At 33.0% G+C, this 24,054-nt stretch overlaps 2 protein-coding genes across 3 annotated transcripts in view; both read right to left on the bottom strand.

The window, feature by feature from the left end:
- LOC129810432 (histone-lysine N-methyltransferase trithorax) overlaps nucleotides 1-14,265 on the bottom strand; it is a 58,984-nt gene extending 44,719 nt beyond the window's left edge. Inside the window, exon 1 of the mRNA XM_055860900.1 lies at nucleotides 13,441-14,265. Within this exon, the coding sequence (XP_055716875.1) occupies nucleotides 13,441-13,701 (261 nt within the window). The 5' untranslated portion in view covers nucleotides 13,702-14,265. The remainder of the gene's footprint in view (nucleotides 1-13,440) is intronic.
- A 411-nt stretch (nucleotides 14,266-14,676) lies between these two features.
- Nucleotides 14,677-16,642, bottom strand: LOC129810464 (pre-mRNA 3'-end-processing factor FIP1). 2 transcript variants are annotated; one of them, XM_055861008.1, is made up of 4 exons: nucleotides 16,300-16,642; nucleotides 15,180-16,245; nucleotides 14,967-15,108; nucleotides 14,677-14,906 (listed from the first exon to the last, which is right to left on the bottom strand). In XM_055861008.1, exons 1-4 carry the CDS (start codon nucleotides 16,519-16,521, stop codon nucleotides 14,771-14,773), a joined length of 1,566 nt encoding a protein of 521 aa, XP_055716983.1. In that variant the 5' UTR covers nucleotides 16,522-16,642; the 3' UTR covers nucleotides 14,677-14,770. The 2 variants fall into 2 exon arrangements, with proteins under 2 accessions (XP_055716983.1, XP_055716982.1); XM_055861007.1 differs by having other exon boundaries at nucleotides 14,967-15,129.
- Between the last annotated feature and the right edge of the window lie 7,412 nt (nucleotides 16,643-24,054).

A 24,054-nucleotide genomic window follows, 5' to 3' on the forward strand; every position in this document is an offset into this window, starting at 1 on the left:
TCATCTCATCACCCTTTAGATAGAACCGAAGATGAATAATATGAAACGAAATTTGCTATAGCCAGTCTATTACTAGTATAGACGACTAAACAACATTGTATAAAGGTAAAAGACAAATGACTATAAGTTCAAATTTAGTTTATAACTTTTAACACCATGGCAAAAGCTGTGTTTTCTTATTAAATTACACACCTTAGGAAACCAATAGACAATCTGAAATGTGATGAATTGTATAAGTTAATATTCTCTTCAACAATTTACATATTGCGTTCATCATTTTAGTTGTAAATAAGTGAACCACCATGGTTGAAGACACAAGATGTATATATCTATATAGTAAGTATATAATATGCGTATACATTAGAATACATAGAAGAAATACATGGAATATTGGATAGCATTTCACGACTTTTCAATAAATTAAGGTGTATTTCGGATACTTTTATATATGGCCATTGTAATTCGGTTATTAACCCACAATTAACAGGTCTCTTTCGACATTCTCATTACGCGTTTTACATGTAAATTAATCGCACTTAAGAGAGCCTCCTGGCTGAAGTGTCTCTCAAGTGAGACGCATCGTGTAGTAGTGTATCAAATAGACATGTTTTTCAGCGATTTTATTCACGTGGGGAATTTTAATGGTGCGAATAAACTCGTACAAAAAGACTATGAAATTACCATTGCACATGATGGTCAATTAGGAGTGACTTTTATGACAAAAAACCCTTTGAGACTAAATTCACCAATTAATATCATTTAACAAAGATTTGCAATGAAAGGCATATTTTGCCAACAATCAACCAATACGGTGAATAAAGAGAAAGGTTCAATGTGTACATAGTGAGAAGTTACCTACTACTTGAACTGTCTCTATTGAGTTTATATTTGCCAGTGGAATGTAGTTATGTATTTATAATTAAACTATTTGTTGTACATATGGGAGAACTTTTTATATTGTATCCACCTCAATAATTATACGGATACAAATATAACAGAGTCACACACTTTGTGTTCTTTAGCACCTCTTATACTCTCTTGTCCACATATTAACTATAACCCAATATGATCGAGAGTTGATGATTGTAAATATTTTCAGCTTGTATCTCACTGTGGATCTCCTCAGCGATGATGGAGAGAAAAGAGTGGAGACACTGATGGAATACATAAACATTTACCCATCAAAAGTATATAAAAGAAGTGAAATATGTTTGAAATATCTTAGATATATTACACTACATAAATGTTAGCTATGATCACGTTTTTTATGACTGATTTTGATTCGTTGATCTCTTTAGGCTATTACGAATGAATTTTCAATGTTGCCACATTTTGCAATGAAGCTGTCTTCTCTAAATATTTAAACTAAACATCTACACACACATTGTTCAATGTTACTTTACTAAAATTTACATTTCAGTAGACAAATTGTTTTAATAAGACTTTTTTTCGTATATCTATTTCTTTCAGTCAATCGTACCGAAGATTTAGTATCAATTAAAAATGAAGGTTAATAACTTTATCAAATTATTTTTTTCTGACTTGAACAAATATTAATGAAATTGGGAATGAATAATAATCGTGACCTAAAAATGAGATGAATTAGGCTGAGCCCCAAATAGATTCAGGATTGACGGTAAAGGATTTGATAAAAGGAAGTGTGATACAAAATATCTTTCTATTGTCTGATCTTTGAGTCCAATATTTAGTATATGTTGGACTAATCCTTTACGGTCAAATTTTACAGGTTAAAAAAATATTCTCCTGAGTCTATTTGGAGCCTACCTTTCATAAGGAAAAAAATGTTTATATTTTCTATATTTTTTCATTACTCATTTATTAAATAAAACTGTCTTAAGCATTGAAACAATGCCATTGATTTTTGTGCAAAATTCCGTTTAAATGTTATACGAACAAAACATTGAGAATGAAAAAAAAACTGTTGTTACTTAAGCAATTAAACGGGCCTCATAGTTAACATTGAAGGAGCTCATCTTTTGAGCAAAATCCAATATATAATGTATGTACATAAGATGAATTGTCTTTCAAATGTGTTAAAATACGTATTTTTCTCAACTTTACATCATCGTACACACAGGTAGGTCATACAAAAAAAACTGTTAAACGTCTAAAATATAACCCAAATAGCTCATCATACAGTCAATGTATTTTTGGGCTTAATAATAGCATCATGAAATGAGGTGACACCAAAAACTTCTAAATAAAACTATTGTCTGAAAATTATGTATGATACAATAAATCAAATCGAATGAGAAGTTGTGTTGGAAAAAAAACTAAAACCCATATACAAGGGCATAAAATTGCAAAAAAAAGAAAATTCTATCTATTATTCATTTACATACATTGTTTTATATATAAAGCGTATCACAGAAATGATGATAAAATAATCGTTAACATGGTGTAATAATGTTTGATAGGGTAGAAAAATTGCATGTTGCTACAATATAATACACGATTTGCCCTATAAATAAACAAACTTACATGTCAATTTTCCGATTAGGTTGTGTCTGTCTTTTTCTTTCTCAAGTGTATCTGATAACAAAACTAAATATTGCCACAAAATATAAACACTCTTGTTATACAACAAGCATATTTCCCAACCAATAAATATTATGCACTTTGGAGAGACTCTAAATAGCAGGGGATAGGGGTCTTCTATTTTGAATAACAATTTAACGTTGTTGACAGTTTTTTATTATCAATTACAAATTATAAAGCAAGAACAAGATATATTAAGAGGTGCAAAATTGTTTACACAATTTAAATGAAAATATTATGTTGCAATAAATGCAATGGTGTGGAATTTCAAAAGCGTGACTATCACATGTGTCAACAAACCTTATAAAAGAAGTTGATTCTTGTTGTAAAAATAATACTATTTATATATCTACATACCTATACTCCTTTTATTTCATTTAAAGAGTTGTTATGTAAATTCTTGGTCATTTGATCTCATACGATATTAATATTTCACCACATGCTAACTGGTCAATTGAGTAAGGAGTGAAAATACCGCATGGTTGAACACAGAAAGAGAGAAAAAAAAGACATAACACAGTGGTTATATTTTAAACAAATGCGGACATATACAAAATGTACCATCTGCTCAATTCGAAATGTCTTATCAGTCTATCTATAAGAGTCCTTTTCCATTCAAATTATTTGCACACAGAACCAATAAACTCGGTCTCACCGTTAAATTACTCGTATACAGTGTTTCTTATTCATTTTACAATTTTTACAGTTTTATGTTTAAGAGGGATCCCCTTCAACAGTGTTAATTATTTTGGTAAACGTGAAATATAATAATGAATAAAGCTGCCTGCATATGGTGTGAAATTTATGTCAATAATTACAAATAATTTTGCAGTTTTAACATAAACAGCCTAATATATTATAAACTCTATAGATCCTGAGAAATTCTCGTCAAAATGGAGCGTTTTAAGGCGATTTACATACACCTGTGTAAGCAATTTACTTGAAAATCTAAGTAATACATGAATTACTTGAAAATTATTGAGGCCATAAAAGAAGTTCCTTCACCAATAGTATTTAATGGATTTAAAAAAAAAATCTCAATAAATTTGAAATAACATTGGTCAAAGATCTCTGCAAAATAAATAGAGAAGTAGATTTATTGTCATCAATGCTTTTGGAGATTGCGCCACATTCATTACATTGCAAATATTTTTCTGCGGCCACCGCCGTCTTAGCACTCTAAGCCGTCATATCAATCTACTCCAAAGTGAAAACGGTGGAAAACTCTTTCTCAGGTTTTATATGCCAAACATCCATAGGATGCTCATTTTTGATTATTCTCTATTATTGATAAATTTATATTATATTATAAATTTCTAAACGAACTAGGGGGAAAGGAACGTCTATTGACACTTTAAGAACTCGTGTCAGCACCTATTGACACCCTACTCTGTACTATTTGGGATATGAAATTTGAACATCTCTGTTTATATTAAAAGGTATATTACAGAAAAAACGTTATATTACTTATATTTTACTAGATACATTAAATAATTTTCAACATTCTCACAAAAGTGTCAATAGGGGTTCCCTGTCGAACAGACGTTCCTCCGATCCTACAATAGAATCCCTTAAAGAATCTCTCAAATTGGAACGACACGTTTGGATTCAAAATGTCAATTTTGGGGTTATGTTACAAAATTCGTATTCTGAATGAATGAAAATCATATTTATGTGATTCTTCCTGAATGTTTACATACATTATGATCGTATAAAATGAAAAGGAAATATGTTACCACTGACTTGTGAGAAAGTACGGGAATTTGATTCAATCAAAGTACAATTTAATCTCACATAAATTTCTTTAGTTCTGAAAAATCGTTTGAATTTGGGAGATGAAAAATGTAAAAAATACTTGAAAAATAAGACGTTCAATGTGTCAAGAAAGGCTCTCAGTCAGTAGAAATCGCGGATTCACTTGAATACTTCGTCTCTAAGAAATAGATTTTAAATCAATAATGCTTTTCAATATTACTATTTGTATAATTTTACCCAATGTGTGTATTCAGCTTAATACTCTAGCTATCATTATCAATTTGTAGCAACAATTATTTCAAGTGAGTAGCATATTGACTGAGTTAAGTGGAAAATATATATTTTGCTTATCATAATCACAATGTGACAAAAGAACATTTCAATGACTCAAAAGAGGAAAACGCTTCAAGGTGATGCCGAAAAACCGACATACATACTTAAAGTATTCATTTCAATGCTAATTTTAACAAGATATACAAATTTTATGAGATTTTTTCATCTGTTACAGAGAAACACGCTAATGCAATAAATTATGTATATTCTCTTTTACTAACATGAAACTTGTAATTTAACACAAAAATAATTGTCGACCCTAATAATGACCTACCGCAAGGTTTATTGGGTAAATCACACCTCATTTGAGAATGACAGACACATTGAACAATCACAAACCAATAAATTGCCTTGTATTCTTTCGAGACCGCATATTTTTCACCCTTCTTTTGCCAAAGACACAATGAAAAATCAATCAATTTATGGCCCAAACAATTTATTCATTTCTTCCAACTTCATCACGTCAATAGCTTCATTTTTACCAACTCTCACAATTGCATGAAAACCTTATTTCTCATTATTAAACATTTTCATTTCTTTTCTTTTCGCATTCAACACCCAGTAGTATTTTTCGCGTGTACACACAAATTATACGCATTTCATACTGTATTAAAACCCACAAAAAATTACCAGCCAACATATACAAGAAGCAAATACAAGAGAGGGACATGGTATTATGTCGGGCGGAATGAGTAAATTTTTCGTATTTGAACCACAGTGCATAAATACAAGTTCTCCTGAGCATACTTTATATATATACAATATGCATATAAAATGCTGCACACAATTAATTTCCATTATCTGTATACAATATCTCACTATACTCGGGTTTTATGTATTTTTCACTCACTCAGTACGCGACATACACGATGCCAGGAGGAGAGACGTTCAGTTCAAGTCATTTTCATGAGAAGGTTTTGCTGTGCACTTTATATTCCACCCTTTGCAATAAAAAAAATCTATATGGCTATGGTATAAGTGCATGTAATTATGCTACATGCTCAATTGTATGTATAAAATAAATTAATGGAGAGGAAAACCTGAAGTTAAGGTTGTTAATTTTGCAGTTTGCTCGAACTTTTACACTAAATTTTCTGTTTTCATACCGGACTCGTCAATATTCTGCTAAATATCAGCAATCATAGCCACGTTCTTCTCAATAATGCAGCGACATTGAAACAACTTCCTCACAGAATTTAATTATTAACTTGGTTGAGGCAACTTTTTGCGAAGTTTCACGTGAAAATTAACACTATTGGCTTGGCATCTCACTATATACTTTTTTTTGTTGTGAAATTGATAAATATGTATCAGATTATTTACAATGAAGGAATTGGAAATTTTTACTATAATTTGACATTTCAGATTTTTTAACCATTTATTAAGAATCATTTTAATTAACTTATTATTAAAGAAATATAAATTATAAACAGAACGAATCGTGCTTATGAGAGTGAGCAAGATGACTAAATCTAGATTTCTTTCACTCTCAATCTAATATAAAAAACTTGTTTATATAACAAAAGTTATTCTGCGCTGGGGATAAATCTGTCCTAACGAAAAAACATCAGTTTTTTTAGACCTGACAAAATTCCTTCTCCTGGAGGGGAATTCTGTAACAGTATGACAATGTCATATGACAAATTTTCATGGTAAATTCGAGAGTAGGACTACAATAATGCCCAGTGAGCATCGAATAACTATTACAAGCACCTCTATGAAGCATTTAGTAACTGATCTGAGACGAATTTTTGATTAGTTGTTCCGAATTGATCTAATAAAAAAAAATTAAAACTTGTGATATGACATTCTCATACTGTTGCATAATTCCCACACTGAACGTCTTATCTTTTTGTACCGAGCAGGACTCAATCTCACAATAGCAAGAGTTAAACCATGGATCTCTGTGAGCCTAAAAGCTTTCGAGACATATTCAAAATAAAATCGAACTGTTCGGAGCTACACCTGTTCAGTGGTACCCCAGTTTTACCCTTAACCCTTTAAGGACGAGAAGGTCAAAAATCAGGAGTCAGAAAATATTACCTTTTCTGACTTTTTAGAACAAGACATGACTTTAGAAAATAGTAGGAAAAATTTCATTTTTGGGTTACCAATGATCCAATCGTCTTTAAAGGGTTAAAGACAAATGGTACACCGGTGTCCCAAAAATAAAAAATAATTTTTCGGACTATTTAGGGGACAAAATATTTTCTATAGTCAACAAAATTGTTCTTGCTTTTGGACACCGGTGTCTCACTTGTCCTTAAAGGGTTAAACGTTGCTAAAATGGTATCAAGTACGAGAATTGTACACATTTCATTTCATATACAACCAGTCCAGCCAATTGCAAAAAAAACTTTATAATGAAAAACAATTTTTTATAATAATTTCTTTCCTTAAAAATTGAAATATTATTAATGCAATTTTAAATATGTATTATGAGTCAAAAGCAGAGCATTTCTGACTCAGTGAATGGAAAACACTTTTAAACATAAAATTCATCGTCCTGAAAACTCGTCAAAATGTTTATATGAGACCCTAAGATGCAAATTACGGGGTCAGTTTCATACACGCAGAGTGTTGGAAACGTATATGACAGGAAGTAGGTAAATGTATTGCAATTAAAAGAGATTGTAAAAAAAATCGCATTCAAAGGGCAGCATGGCAATATGTAACTCCAAACAAAAATGTTAGAGAACGACGTCTACCTATATGATGTAAAATTATTTTAAATAGCCAGTTAATTAGTGTTGCGTACTCATGAATTTAATCAACTCGTTTGAACAATTATTTTTTTAAGAAATGGATGGCAATAGATATTGATTCTTTTTACTTTACTCAATTGAATTTATCGGTATAAAAAGACTAATTAATTAGATTGGGTCAGTGTTTATTAAAACCTAAAAAAAAGTAATAAGCAAACTTTATCAATTTGATTTTTTTTAATTAGTAAATTGTAATAATTACATTAATCATTTAAATGTAGAAAAGATTTATGATCGTCAGAAAACAGTTGTGTGCACTGAAGATATGAAGAAAAAAAAAACAAGATAACTTCTTCAAGTTCATATAGGAAGCAGAAATATTTAGGAAACGCACTATGAATATTAAATTTATATATAATATTATAGTGCCGAGTTAGTTTTATAATTGAACGTTAAATAATTCCTATACATTCCAATTCATTTTTCTACTGAATTTTAAAATATTTATTTAAAAGAATTATTTTCCTATAAAAAAACTATTTTTTGTAGTTTGGGGATTATTATTAGATACTTATTTTAAGGTAAAGGACCGACGTAACAATTTACCTTACTTAATGCAATAAGCCTTTAAAATATTTTTGGATATTACGAAATTTTAATTATTATTTGGTTGTATGTTTTCAAAAATTTCAGAAAATAATGAGAAAATTCCATGTTTTTCTTGCAACTTTTTATACCAATTTATAAACATTTTTTATTGAAATATATTTATATTTTTAATACGAAAAAAAATATTTTAAATATATTTCAGTTTAAATGTATTTTGATAAAAAAAAATAATCATGAAAATTTATTGATTTCATCACCATCAATTACACAAGGAAGATTGAATTGTCTGAAATACAATTTTAAAATTGGAACACCCACCTTATCTCTCTGAAAGATAAGTCGAAATAATGGCACAAACGACCTTGACCACTTGGTCATCCTAATTATTTATTTGTAATATGATAATATCCGTTACTCAAATTATTATCAACAATTCAAGGTGTTCATTATAGAATGTATCGTATGGTTAATTAGATTTTTTTTCTTGAGCGACAACTAATTAAATTCAGGTGGGAGGTATTGATACAAAAAAAAACTTTCTGTTGAACTCATATATCATTTATTCTGTAGAATGAAGGTATAACTTAAAATATATAATTGTCATTACAGTAAAACTCCAGTAGTGGTCAATCTATAATAGTGTCAAGGGCTATATTCTTGGAATCCAGTGGGAGAATTTATAATCTAATTGACTCCAATAGTATCAAATGTTGTTTTATTATCAAGTGCTTCAATTTTCTAATGTGAATTCTAGATGTTATTGCAAGAATGCACTGTGCTCTATGGATTGGCAGATCCTCAAGGTGTAGATTCTTCTGCCTTAATTCATGGCATCTAACGATCTAACACATCCCGCAAGCTACCGAAAACAATTGTCCCGATCAGAGGGAGAGATGAAACAAGACGTACTTCTTCGCAAATTAATTTATATTCAGTTAATACTTATGAAGATAATTTTAAAAATGCCTTGATACTTAAAGTAGAATAATTGAGTATAGTATTATTTTAATTTACATAGATTTGTTAATTATTTTAACAAAATATAATTTATCATATTCTCCCAGACAAATTCTCTGGTGAAATTTTAAGAAAGTAAAGAAGACGGATTTTTATACAGTTCTATGTAGCAGTGCAGTGGCCTCAATTCTAAGACCAAAATCAAAAAAAAAAATTCAAGACTTTTGTATTCTGAAATCAAAAAATCAAGACCAATATGTCAAATCTGTCAAATATCTTGGAATCTTAAAATCCAAAATACAATTACCTGAAGATTACCTCTTAATACAGCCTGATATTAACTTTCATAATTTTTGTAGCGAAATATCAATAAATTAAGGAGGGAAATTGCGATCTATCTTGGAAATAACCTTTTGTTAATGTAGAAAATCTTGATTTTTAATCTTCAGCTAAAACATTTTAATTTTAACCCTTTAAGGACGATTGAGTCACCGTCACCGGTGACCCAAAAATGAATTTTTTTCTACGGCCATCTAAAATCATGTTTTGCTCTAAAAAGTCAGAAAGTGATGTTTTAAGACCCCCCATTTTTGACTTTTTCGTCCTTAAAAGGTTACACCCTAGGAATGCACAGCTTCAGGATATGAAATCTCAATATTTGAATTATTTTACAATTTGAAATTTTGATCTTGATTTTAGTTTCAGAGTTAAATCCTATGGTTTTACAAATTGAGGCAAATTAATAACAATTAATTGGCGAAATTCATCCTGCTGCAAAAAATAATTTTTAAAAATACAGATTTCCACAAAAGAGACAAAATACAACCTCTTTTATAAAGGTCCTAAAAAATATTTACACTAATAAGGTACATTTAGTAGCTTTGGAATGGCGCTTTCAAGGATAAAAAATTTGAAGGTATTACAGGAATTAGATCATGAAATATTCAATTTCTTATAACAGAATTGCAAAACATTGGGTCGCTTTTACCGAGAACTGTACATTTTACTTTAGGATTCAGTCAGAAACTTAGGCAGGCAACCATCCTATCTTAGAAACACTAACGATCGGTGTTCACATTCACTGAAAGTTTAGGATCAAGGACTAGAGATTTGTTGCATGAATTGCCTTTGCCTGCTCATTTACCGCCAAAGTTTAAGCCCTACTTAGATGTTTTCGAGGATCAGCCTGGGTTCTGAGACTGATTTAAGTAAAGTTTATCCAGGGGCCCATCAAGCCTAATAAAAAGTAAAATTGTTTTTCATTTTTCCTTGTAAAAGTTTTGCAGATATTTCACTGCGATTTAAACAAATTTACTCATAGTTCTTGTATTATATCGGCGAACATTATGAAATATGTATTTTTAAATAGTTTTTAATGGACGATTTCGAAATATATCAGACTGATAATTCAATTCTCTTTAGGAAAAAACTTGCCAATAGTCTTCACTGCGTCTATGCAAAAACGTATGGAAAAATGAAATGTCGAGAGGCCCCTGGTTTATCCCAAATTATTGTAAGATAAGTTTAGGGAATCTATGAAGGCGGAAGCCCTTAAGGCAATCACATAGATGAGCACCTTGGTTGCTAAAGGTTTCTACAGAACCCTTACCATTTCTTCTAACGATCTGCTCCCTACGACGATCCAACATGAACTAAAGCGGTCTTCAAACTAGAGGCTTATCCCAGTTCCCGAAGATCTTAAAATCCTAAATAAAAACCAATTTTATTGCCTTTTCTGAATTTAATAGGTCATTTTATCCCTAATAATCCAAATCTAAGGTATTTTTTTCCAAAAAATCTTGATTGTTGAACAATTAGATCAGTTAAGCCATATGGGTAAGTCTTAGGTCTGAACCCCGTATAACTCTAATTACAAACTTCTATATGATACCCCTTCCGAACGGATAACCCACAGGCTAACACTGGTCTTAAATGGCCTATAGGATGACTAGGATCATCGGTTAGAAATCCCTTGCATAAATTTCCTTCTCCTAATCCTTCGTTACCGAATTTAGCAACCTAAATATTTTCAAGCATCATTTAGAATCTATTTAGGCTTGAAATATCTTTCTCTTAAAATTGCTTATTTTAATTGATTTTTCCGGACTCCAATATTTTACCAATGAATCCAGTAGTGTTACAGTAGACTCTCGCTCAATCGGCTCTTTCTCAATCGGGCAAGAAATTTTGTTGACAATTTTCACGTTCAATTATGAAGCTAATTTGCTCAAATTCGTTGTAAGTTCTTCCTATTATATCGTGATCCTTTTTAATTGAGCACATTTTGTGGAATTTATAAAGGCTTTGACGCCAAAATCTATCGATAAACCGGATGACATTTTGCCCCAAATGCCCAATTGACAGAGAGTCTACTGTATTGGGACCAGAAATAATTACAGTAGACTCTCGCTAATTCGGCTCCTTTAACATCGGGCTACTTTTTAATTCGGGCAGCAGTTAAATTTGAAAAAAGTTTGTTGACATTTTTCAAGTTCGATTATGATTATCGAATGAAGCAAATATGGTCAAATTTGCCATGCTTGATTTCAGTTGTGATGTTATTTTGCATTATTAAGCGGCTTTTATAAAATTTACAGTTAATATGAGCATGTAAACTTAATATGAGTATGCAGGTAAACAAAAAATCGTTGTATTTTAATAAATTTGATGCTTGAATTTATCTCTAATTCAGGTGACATTTCGGTCCCAAATGCCCGAATTTGAGCGAGAGTCTACTGTATTTGACGGCGTTATCACACTTGCACATTAAAATTTTAATGTGATTCACATTAATTGTCGCTTGTGAGCGTCCAAATATGTTAATTGTGTCTTTGAGTCACTTAATATTTGGGGTTTTTCTATTTATTGATAAAGAAGTGGACTTGGCCTGCAAAAGTAAGTTTAAATTTACCTAAAGCATAAACATTTTTCACATTAAAAAATTAAAGAGAAAATCGCATTAATTTTTCGCATTAATGCTATAAATCAATTTATATCTAATTTTGCGGGCCAAGTCTACCTTTTTATCAACAAATAGATCAAATTTTGAATATAAAATGATTCAAACACACAAATTACACATTTGGACGCTCACAAGCGACAGTTAATGTGAATCATATTAAAAAAAATTTATGTGCACGTGTGATAACACAATTACAGTAGACTCTCGCTCAATCGGCTCTTTTTCAATCGGGCGAGAAATTTTGTTGACAATTTTCACGTTCAATTATGAAGCTAATTTGCTCAAATTCGCTGTAATTCTTCCTGTTTTATCGTGATCCTTTATAATTGCCTAATTGAGAGAGAGTCTACTGTATTGGGACCAGAAATAATTATTTGACATTACTAGAGTCGCACTGTAAATTCTTTTGTGTGGATTTGCAGACTGAAAAATGAATGGGTGAAACCAGGGGGGTGACATTAGCTCTGAAAAATGCGACCGGTTTTAGTGTATTTTTTCCCTGTTTTTGTTCACATTTCACGAGATATCTCCAAAACTACGTAGGTTTCTAATTTAGGGTTTTCGGTTGCCATTTCGTTATTAAATTGGCTTTTATTTTGTATCAGTATTTTTTGTTAATTCATTTTACAATGACAGAAAACAGCTAATAAACTAAAAAGTTTTTTCGGCTCGCTAGATACATATGGGAAACATAGGAAATGTCATGCCCCTGGGTGAAACGATCCCCATCCCCTAAAGGGCAACGAATAGAGGATTTGAGGTGTACAGAAACAAAAAAAAAAGATGGAAAAATTGAGGAAAAATAGGGAAAAACCGCATAAACACTTTGTGCTTGACTACTTGAGCCATTATTAATTGTGTATGACGCGGTTGAGTATAATTGGCAAAATGTGAAGCGCACAATCGCGCGCAATAACACTACAAATATCATACAACTTGTATGTAGTTTTATACATAATATATATTCAATAAAAGTTGGATGTGTATATCCATGTGTTTGTGGGGAGATTGAACACTGAAATATGGGGAATTAGCATGAAAATGCTATAATACGATTATAGAGCTAGTCGCTCTCAAGAGCAAATAGACACCCGGTTGAGTAAAAATCGTTTGATTTTTTTTCTTCTCTTCTTGCTTTTATAATTTTATTACACGTCTCTCTTGCGTATTTTGCGTGTTTCCATCGAATCAAATACATCTCTATCAAGCATCTTATCTCGGGATTCTTTTTCTTTTGTATGGTGTGTGTCTCCCTTTGACCTCCGCGGGGAGCACTTTTTGTATTTGCGAGGGTGATGTTGCATTGTATTTTTGTTTGTATTTGTATTTTAATAGGTGAATTTGGGGTAAGGGGAAGGGATCTGAGGTAGTAGAGAAGGGCATTTAAATAGGTAAACGTGTTTGGATTGGTAAAGTTGAAATGCGTCGGAATAGTTTTTTTTGCGTTAGAGGGGGAGAATGTGAGGAAGTGAGAAAGGGATGAAAAGATAGAAAAATAATCCAGGTGATGTTGCGATTGAAGAAGGGAGATAGGAGAGGTATGAGCCGATTGCAAATTACCTGAATATTGTCGCCATCTTCATGAAAGCTGCATGACGGCGCTGGTGAGTGTGCATTGGTGTGCAGATGTATTGGTGACGATGGTGGTTGTTCGTCGTGATGATTGCTCCACAGTGACTGATCATTTGGCGAATACTGATTATCCGTATCATCATCTGCACTTGTATCACAATTGCCATTCTTTGCACTACCCGCCAATACACTGATGCGCTTCTTATTCACCAATTTTGACGGTTTGCCAGGGAATTTAGACCTTCCCATTTTTCATAAAAATTCAATATCTCACGTAAAAGCCACACACACATTTACGACGACTTTTTTTATATCCTTTTCTCTCTTGGCTATATATTTATTATTGTACATGAAACACAACTACACATACATGCCCGCCCAATTCGATTTTTTTTCATCATACTCTCCCAATGGCGAGCAAATAAAGCACGAAAAAAAAATATAGTAAAAAACGCCTCAAGAATATATGGCTATTCGCACTAATTGTATCTTGCACACATTTCTAGACGTACTTTTTTAACACACCATCCAGTAAGAGATTCTATTATTAATTTATTCCTCTTTTATTCCACTTTATATTCTTGTGTATCACCTCTACTTCTTTGCACTCACACATCCACATTATCTTCGGTGTAGCGCAAAACTTTTGTGGCTTTTTTTCTCTCCAACTTCTTCTCAAGAAGAAGAAGAAAAAAAACTGCGTGCCTCTCTCAGTAAACTCCAAAAATTTTTGTCTCTCTCACAAGTAATTTTCTTTCACTTACAAATTGTCTTTTTTTTTTCTTCTTCTATTTCTCACAGTGTATATGACGAGAGAGAGTCCACGGCGGAAAAAAAGTCTCCATCAAAATGTCGCTGTGTTTTGTAGATTGGGAGAGACGACAGAACATTGCGCAGTACAAACAATTGATGCAAAAATTCGATTAATTCCAAGGTGTAAATTCACTGAAATGCACCACCACTCAATACACTGGACCCCAATGGACACTTTATGGATGTTTTTGGGGCTGAAATAGCACAATAAATGGGGTAAAAGTTGATTTTTTCACTGGATGGCGCACCGCAACCAAACACTCACATCAAAATGTCGACACGAACTGAGCGCGCGAAGATGGCCGAGACTCATGACTGAGGGGAAATTGTTGGATAGACATTGAAGGGGAATATTTGGATAAGAGTGGAAATCTGTGATAATGAGGGGAAGACCCGGATAAAATTCAAGAATATTTTTCAATTATTTATTGGATTTTTTCAATTAATTTCACAATTATTCAAGCAATTCTCACTCCAGGATTATGTCCTCTCTCCCCCAAAATGCCTATTCACTATCATCTTTGTCACGTTTATGGGACTTTTTCTTGTCACTGCGACTCCGACGGTCCCTTGTACGACTTCTGGACCTTCGGGATCTCTCAGATCTCTCTCTGCTGCGTGATCTATCCCTGCGACTGCTCCTGGATATCCCAAAAGAACACAATCAAAACCCTATTATTCCAAAAAGTATTTTTTCTCACCTTTCGCGGTACTTTGACCGCCTATCTTTGTCCCTGGAAGGAGATTCTTCATCTCTGTCAACGGGCTCTTGCTTAATCTCCCGCTCAGTTAGCAGACGATCCCTGTCACGATCTCTAGATCGACTTCGTCTGCGTTCGAATCCTGAAAGAAATGATCCAATTTCTATTTTTAAAAAAAAATAGGTTTCCCATCAAATAACATTCCCAACTAACGTTTGTAGTCTCTGTCCCGACGATCTCTGTCCCTGTCACGATCCCTGTCGCGATCTCTGTCCCTGTCCTCATCATAGCGCACGGAATTCATCATGTGCGGAGGTGGACCATGTCCAATGGGCTGAATGGGCATTGGTACGCCCACGGGCATTCCCAAAGGAGGCGGTACCATTTGCGGTGTTCCAGGAGTCAATTCCTTAATTCCCGTCGGCTGCCAGGCATTATTGTTCCACTGTGAATCCTGAGTGGGTTCGTAGCCATAGTTAAAAGCATCCTGCTGATCGTAGAATGGATCAATGGGTTGTGGTTCTGCTGAAAATGTTCCCGGAATGGCTGTATCAAATTTCCCGCCTGATCTGCTGTACTCCCTCCGATCGGCTGTCATCACCTGAATGGCATTCTCTTTGGACGGTGGCTTACCCAGTAGACCATCCTCCCGACGACTGGAAATCCCATTGGATCCAATAACATCGATGCTTCCTGTCATTTTGCGTCCAGGTGGTGGACCAGCACGTCTCAAACTGCCGGGAATTGAGGTGTATTTGCTATTATCATTCGAGATTGGCGTCAGGGTGCGTCCATGACCAGGCGTAATGCCAGTCACGGGACCCAGAGCCAATCCCTGAAGACCAACACCACTCTCATTGAGACGCATCTTCTTCTGACGCTCACAGTAGGATCTCCAGGTGTCTTCATTGAAGCCATAGTTGAAGTAATCAGTAATATCAGCTCCTGGCATCCTCCAGGGCTTCTCCTCGAGCGAATCAATACTGAATTCCGTGGCTGCGACACCACTGATAGTACCCACACTCTCGAAATCCTCCATACTGAACTTCCCAGTGGACTGTTTCAATTTTTCATTGGCATTGGCAGCATTTGGTGCCAAGAGACTCCCTCGTTGTTTGATATTGTAACTCAAGCCGGATTTTATATCCCCAATGACTACATTAATATCATCATCATCGCTCTCATCGGAATCTGATCCATTTTCACCCTTCTCCTTGACATTCGGAACATTTTCCTGCTCCTCCATGTGTTCAGCTGCATCAGTTACGTCGTCCTGATCCTGAAGATAAAGAACATTAATCAAATTCTACAATACTGGCGTCTTAGAACTCACCATAGCTGTTTGATCCTCATTAGCCCCATTTTCTGCCTGCCCTTGTCCTTCGAAGGTGTTGGAATCGTCCTGTTGGGGCCTCTCATCTTCCTCTCGACGCTTATCAATGTCAAACTCATCGCGATTCTTTTCACTACCCTCTCCAGTGTTTTCCTTATCTTCTGCACCTTCTGGATTGGAACATCCATACAGCCAACTATCCTCATTCCCTTCCTCAGCCATTTCCTTCACTCAATTTACACTTTTTACACCCAAAATATCAAGATATTCAAGGGAAAAACTAAATTTTCTCAAAGGGCATGCTTCTATGCCCCAAAATTGCTGTCAAACTGCTAGAAAAATGCTAGAAAACATTTCATACCCGGCCGGCTATGTACTATGCACAAACTCAGTATATACTGTGTATAATACTTAGTACGAAACTAGTACAGTAGAGTCTCACTCATTCGGCTCTTTTTCAATCGGGCGACAAATTTTGTTGACAATTTTCACGTTTAATTATGAAGCTAATTCACTCAAATTCGCTGTAGTTCTTCCTATTTTATCGTGATTCTTTATAATTGAGCGCTTTTTGTGGAATTTACAAAGGCTTTGACGCTCAATTCTATCGCTAAACCGGATGACATTTTGCCCCATATTTCCGATTGAGAGAGAGTCTACTGTATGTCCATATAAAATACATAGTAGATTTTGTATGAAAATGTCCCAAATACTCATCATTAGTGTGCGTGAGTCGAAATTTATACTGAGTATATACTGAGTACATTTACTTTGTATTTACTTGATTTTCCTAATTAATTTTCAATAAATTTTTCGTGTATTTTTCTACTATTTATACGAAGTATTTTTCGTCTATTGGTACTGAGTCACCTAGTATTTTTCGTTTATTAATACAGTAGAGTCTCCCAAATTCGAACGCTCGGGGGGTATTTTTGACATTTCTTACCTCCCAAATTCGAACGATTTTTTTCAAAACTAACGAAATTTGTGTGACATTAAATTGTACTTTGAATCAAATTCTCGTACTTTCTCACAAGTTTTAGTGGTAACATACTTCCTTTTCATTTTATACGATTATAATATATGTAAACATGCAGGAAGAAGCACATAAATGTGATTTTCATTCACCAAGATACGAAGTTTCTAACATAACCTCACAATTGACATTTTGAATCCAAACGGCGTTCGAATTTGAGAGATTCAGATTTGAGAGACTCTACTGTACTAAGTAAAAAGAATATTTTTATTTTCTATAAATATTTATTTTCTGAACATTTTTTAAATACAATGTGGCTATAGGCACATATTATTATGGATGGATAGTTGGTAAAAATTTTCGTTTCCCACAGCATTGCAAAGAAAGCGAATACCAACGAACTCTGGAATAATGCGATTTGATGTTCAGTTATTAAGTATGTGATTTGTGAGACTTTCAGTCTCTAGTAAAGCGGTGAGGAGCATATATAGGACATCTTTGAGATTATAGGTGAATTCCTCACTAGGATAAACTTTAAAATATATTTGAGGTTGAAAGAATCGATGGTTTAGTTCTTGATTATGTCTAAAAAATATGTTTCTGAAGAAGAATAAAAGGCGTGACCAAAGAACTAAATCATCCACTCTCACTCATAGATTCCAAAGATAGACATCGATACTATCGAGATTGAATGTCCTGCAAATCCTGCACTGACTGAGAATCAAATCGCATTATCCCTGCATGCAGTTTTATTCGCTGTATTTGCACTACTACGAGCATGAAAATTTTTACCAAGAATACATAGCAGAGAAATCCTGAATATAGGCCATTAAAGAGGACTTCCAATACGTGATCCGTATGCGATGACAGTTCCGGGAATGTAACAAGCCTGATTGATCTGGCAGAAACGCAGTGCGTGCACCTCAGCAAAAAATCTCAGTCTTTTAATAATCTGGAAAAAATGTAACCAAAAAGGACTATAAAATACAATTTTTCAAAACTGCATTATAAAATTCCTATGCACAAGAAGATAAAAAAGCCAGTGATAAGCCTAGATCAGCTTATAAAGGTGCGATTCCTTCATTGCAAATTCGGATTGTGGCAAACTCGAACGATATTTATACATAAATAATGCAAATTTCGTTTAATAATTCTTAAACTGTATGTAAACTTATTATCGTTATTGATAAGGCAAATTGGATGAGAAATCCATAAAAGCATCTGAAAATCTTTAAAGTCGATTATCTCGGAAACTTTGAGAGATAGAATCCTCAAACTTTACATCCGTTTAGTTTAGGAGATATTCGCGATTAAAGATTTGCATACAAAATATGCCTAAAAAAATTTTTTTGATGCCAACTTTGGGGGGTCTATCTCTTCTAGTTTAGGAGATATTCGCGTTTAAAGATTTGCATACAAAATATGCCTAAAAAAATTTTTTTTTGATGCCAACTTTGGGGGATCTATCTCTTCTAGTTTAGGAGATATTCGCGTTTTAAGATTTGCATACAAAATATGCCTAAAAAAAATTTTTTTTGATGCCAACTTTGGGGGGTCTATCTCTTCTAGTTTAGGAGATATTCGCGTTTAAAGATTTGCATACAAAATATGCCTAAAAAATTTTTTTTTTTGATGCCAACTTTGGGGGGTCTATCTCTTATAGTTTAGGAGATATTCGCGTTTAAAGATTTTCATACAAAATATGCCTAAAAAAAATTTTTTTGATGCCAACTTTGGGGGGTCTATCTCTTATAGTTTAGGAGATATTCGCGTTTAAAGATTTGCATACAAAATATGCCTAAAAAAATTTTTTTTTGATGCCAACTTTGGGGGGTCTATCTCTTCTAGTTTAGGAGATATTCGCGTTTTAAGATTTGCATACAAAATATGCCTAAAAAAAATTTTTTTTGATGCCAACTTTGGGGGGTCTATCTCTTCTAGTTTAGGAGATATTCGCGTTTAAAGATTTGCATACAAAATATGCCTAAAAATTTTTTTTTTTTTGATGCCAACTTTGGGGGGTCTATCTCTTCTAGTTTAGGAGATATTCGCGTTTTAAGATTTGCATACAAAATATGCCTAAAAAAATTTTTTTGATGCCAACTTTGGGGGGTCTATCTCTTCTAGTTTAGGAGATATTCGCGTTTAAAGATTTGCATACAAAATATGCCTAAAAAAATTTTTTTTTGATGCCAACTTTGGGGGGTCTATCTCTTCTAGTTTAGGAGATATTCGCGTTTTAAGATTTGCATACAAAATATGCATAAAAAAAATTTTTTTTGATGCCAACTTTGGGGGGTCTATCTCTTCTAGTTTAGGAGATATTCGCGTTTAAAGATTTGCATACAAAATATGCCTAAAAAAATTTTTTTTTGATGCCAACTTTGGGGGGTCTATCTCTTATAGTTTAGGAGATATTCGCGTTTAAAGATTTGCATACAAAATATGCCTAAAAAAAATTTTTTTTTGATGCCAACTTTGGGGGGTCTATCTCTTCTAGTTTAGGAGATATTCGCGTTTAAAGATTTGCATACAAAATATGCCTAAAAAAAATTTTTTTTGATGCCAACTTTGGGGGGTCTACCTCTTCTAGTTTAGGAGATATTCGCGTTTAAAGATTTGCATACAAAATATGCCTAAAAAATTTTTTTTTGATGCCAACTTTGGGGGGTCTATCTCTTCTAGTTTAGGAGATATTCGCGTTTAAAGATTTGCATACAAAATATGTCTAAAAAAAATTTTTTTTGATGCCAACTTTGGGGGGTCTATCTCTTCTAGTTTAGGAGATAATCGCGTTTAAAGATTTGCATACAAAATATGCCTAAAAAAAATTTTTTTTGATGCCAACTTTGGGGGGTCTATCTCTTCTAGTTTAGGAGATATTCGCGTTTAAAGATTTGCATACAAAATATGCCTAAAAAAATTTTTTTTGATGCCAACTTTGGGGGGTCTATCTCTTCTAGTTTAGGAGATATTCGCGTTTAAAGATTTGCATACAAAATATGCCTAAAAAAAATTTTTTTTGATGCCAACTTTGGGGGGTCTATCTCTTATAGTTTAGGAGATATTCGCGTTTAAAGATTTGCATACAAAATATGCCTAAAAAAATTTTTTTTGATGCCAACTTTGGGGGGTCTATCTCTTATAGTTTAGGAGATATTCGCGTTTAAAGATTTGCATACAAAATATGCCTAAAAAAATTTTTTTTTGATGTCAACTTTGGGGGGTCTATCTCTTATAGTTTAGGAGATATTCGCGTTTAAAGATTTGCATACAAAATATGCCTAAAAAAAATTTTTTTTGATGCCAACTTTGGGGGTCTATCTCTTATAGTTTAGGAGATATTCGCGTTTAAAGATTTGCATACAAAATATGCCTAAAAAAAATTTTTTTTGATGCCATTTTTGGGGGGTCTATCTCTTATAGTTTAGGAGATATTCGCGTTTAAAGATTTGCATACAAAATATGCCTAAAAAAAAATTATTTTTTGATGCCAACTTTGGGGGGTCTATCTCTTATAGTTTAGGAGATATTCGCGTTTAAAGATTTGCATACAAAATATGCCTAAAAAAAATTTTTTTTGATGCCAACTTTGGGGGGTCTATCTCTTCTAGTTTAGGAGATATTCGCGTTTAGAGATTTGCATACAAAATATGCCTAAAAAAATTTTTTTTGATGTCAACTTTGGGGGGTCTATCTCTTCTAGTTTAGGAGATATTCGCGTTTAAAGATTTGCATACAAAATATGCCTAAAAAAAATTTTTTTGATGCCAACTTTGGGGGGTCTATCTCTTATAGTTTAGGAGATATTCGCGTTTAAAGATTTGCATACAAAATATGCCTAAAAAAAATTTTTTTTTGATGCCAACTTTGGGGGGTCTATCTCTTCTAGTTTAGGAGATATTCGCGTTTAAAGATTTGCATACAAAATATGCCTAAAAAAATTTTTTTTTGATGCCAACTTTGGGGGGTCTATCTCTTATAGTTTAGGAGATATTCGCGTTTAAAGATTTGCATACAAAATATGCCTAAAAAAAATTTTTTTTTGATGCCAACTTTGGGGGGTCTATCTCTTATAGTTTAGGAGATATTCGCGTTTAAAGATTTGCATACAAAATATGCCTAAAAAAAATTTTTTTTGATGCCAACTTTGGGGGGTCTATCTCTTATAGTTTAGGAGATATTCGCGTTTAAAGATTTGCATACAAAATATGCCTAAAAAAATTTTTTTGATGCCAACTTTGGGGGGTCTATCTCTTCTAGTTTAGGAGATATTCGCGTTTTAAGATTTGCATACAAAATATGCCTAAAAAAAATTTTTTTTGATGCCAACTTTGGGGGGTCTATCTCTTATAGTTTAGGAGATATTCGCGTTTAAAGATTTGCATACAAAATATGCCTAAAAAAAATTTTTTTTGATGCCAACTTTGGGGGGTCTATCTCTTATAGTTTAGGAGATATTCGCGTTTAAAGATTTGCATACAAAATATGCCTAAAAAAAATTTTTTTGATGCCAACTTTGGGGGGTCTATCTCTTCTAGTTTAGGAGATATTCGCGTTTAAAGATTTGCATACAAAATATGCCTAAAAAAAATTTTTTTTGATGCCAACTTTGGGGGGTCTATCTCTTATAGTTTAGGAGATATTCGCGTTTAAAGATTTGCATACAAAATATGCCTAAAAAAAATTTTTTTTGATGCCAACTTTGGGGGGTCTATCTCTTCTAGTTTAGGAGATATTCGCGTTTAAAGATTTGCATACAAAATATGCCTAAAAAAAATTTTTTTTGATGCCAACTTTGGGGGGTCTATCTCTTATAGTTTAGGAGATATTCGCGATTAAAGATTTGCATACAAAATATGCCTAAAAAAATTTTTTTGATGCCAACTTTGGGGGGTCTATCTCTTCTAGTTTAGGAGATATTCGCGTTTAAAGATGTGCATACAAAATATGCCTAAAAAAAATTTTTTTTGATGCCAACTTTGGGGGGTCTATCTCTTCTAGTTTAGGAGATATTCGCGTTTAAAGATTTGCATACAAAATATGCCTAAAAAAATTTTTTTTAATGCCAACTTTGGGGGGTCTATCTCTTCTAGTTTAGGAGATATTCGCGTTTAAAGATGTGCATACAAAATATGCCTAAAAAAATTTTTTTTGATGCCAACTTTGGGGGGTCTATCTCTTCTAGTTTAAGAGATATTCGCGTTTAAAGATTTGCATACAAAATATGCCTAAAAAAATTTTTTTTTAAGCCAACTTTGGGGGGTCTATCTCTTCTAGTTTAGGAGATATTCGCGTTTAAAGATTTGCATACAAAATATGCCTAAAAAAAATTTTTTTGATGCCAACTTTGGGGGGTCTATCTCTTATAGTTTAGGAGATATTCGCGTTTAAAGATTTGCATACAAAATATGCCTAAAAAAAATTTTTTTTGATGCCAACTTTGGGGGGTCTATCTCTTCTAGTTTACGAGATATTCGCGTTTAAATATTTGCATACAAAATATGCCTAAAAAAAATTTTTTTGATGTCAACTTTGGGGGGTCTATCTCTTATAGTTTAGGAGATATTCGCGTTTAAAGATTTGCATACAAAATATGCCTAAAAAAAATTTTTTTTGATGCCAACTTTGGGGGGTCTATCTCTTATAGTTTAGAAGATATTCGCGTTTAAAGATTTGCATACAAAATATGCCTAAAAAAAATTTTTTTGATGCCAACTTTGGGGGGTCTATCTCTTATAGTTTAGAAGATATTCGCGTTTAAAGATTTGCATACAAAATATGCCTAAAAAAAATTTTTTTTGATGCCAACTTTGGGGGGTCTATCTCTTATAGTTTAGGAGATATTCGCGTTTAAAGATTTGCATACAAAATATGCCTAAAAAAAATTTTTTTGATGCCAACTTTGGGGGGTCTATCTCTTCTAGTTTAGGAGATATTCGCGTTTAAAGATTTGCATACAAAATATGCCTAAAAAAAATTTTTTTGATGCCAACTTTGGGGGGTCTATCTCTTATAGTTTAGGAGATATTCGCGTTTAAAGATTTGCATACAAAATATGCCTAAAAAAATTTTTTTTGATGCCAACTTTGGGGGGTCTACCTCTTCTAGTTTAGGAGATATTCGCGTTTAAAGATTTGCATACAAAATATGCCTAAAAAAATTTTTTTTTGATGCCAACTTTGGGGGGTCTATCTCTTATAGTTTAGGAGATATTCGCGTTTAAAGATTTGCATACAAAATATGCCTAAAAAAAATTTTTTTTGATGCCAACTTTGGGGGGTCTATCTCTTATAGTTTAGGAGATATTCGCGTTTAAAGATTTGCATACAAAATATGCCTAAAAAAATTTTTTTTTGATGCCAACTTTGGGGGGTCTATCTCTTATAGTTTAGGAGATATTCGCGTTTAAAGATTTGCATACAAAATATGCCTAAAAAAATTTTTTTTGATGCCAACTTTGGGGGGTCTATCTCTTCTAGTTTAGGAGATATTCGCGTTTAAAGATGTGCATACAAAATATGCCTAAAAAAATTTTTTTTGATGCCAACTTTGGGGGGTCTATCTCTCCTAGTTTAGGAGATATTCGCGTTTAAAGATTTGCATACAAAATATGCCTAAAAAAATTTTTTTTTATGCCAACTTTGGGGGGTCTATCTCTTATAGTTTAGGAGATATTCGCGTTTAAAGATTTGCATACAAAATATGCCTAAAAAATTTTTTTTTGATGCCAACTTTGGGGGGTCTATCTCTTCTAGTTTAGGAGATATTCGCGTTTA

This window comes from Phlebotomus papatasi, chromosome 1 (genome assembly GCF_024763615.1).
Source record: "Phlebotomus papatasi isolate M1 chromosome 1, Ppap_2.1, whole genome shotgun sequence".
Classification (NCBI taxonomy): domain Eukaryota; kingdom Metazoa; phylum Arthropoda; class Insecta; order Diptera; family Psychodidae; genus Phlebotomus; species Phlebotomus papatasi.

Bases quoted from the DNA above. Each gene is read 5' to 3' on its own strand.
- LOC129810464 (XM_055861007.1), bottom strand. From the start codon at position 16,521: ATGGCTGAGGAAGGGAATGAGGATAGTTGGCTGTATGGATGTTCCAAT. The intron at 16,246-16,299 runs GTGAGTTCTAAG...CTTTATCTTCAG, and splicing joins ATGAGGATCAAACAGCTATG to GATCAGGACGACGTAACTGA. The intron at 15,130-15,179 runs GTTAGTTGGGAA...TTTTAAAAATAG, and splicing joins TCGGGACAGAGACTACAAAC to AAATTGGATCATTTCTTTCA.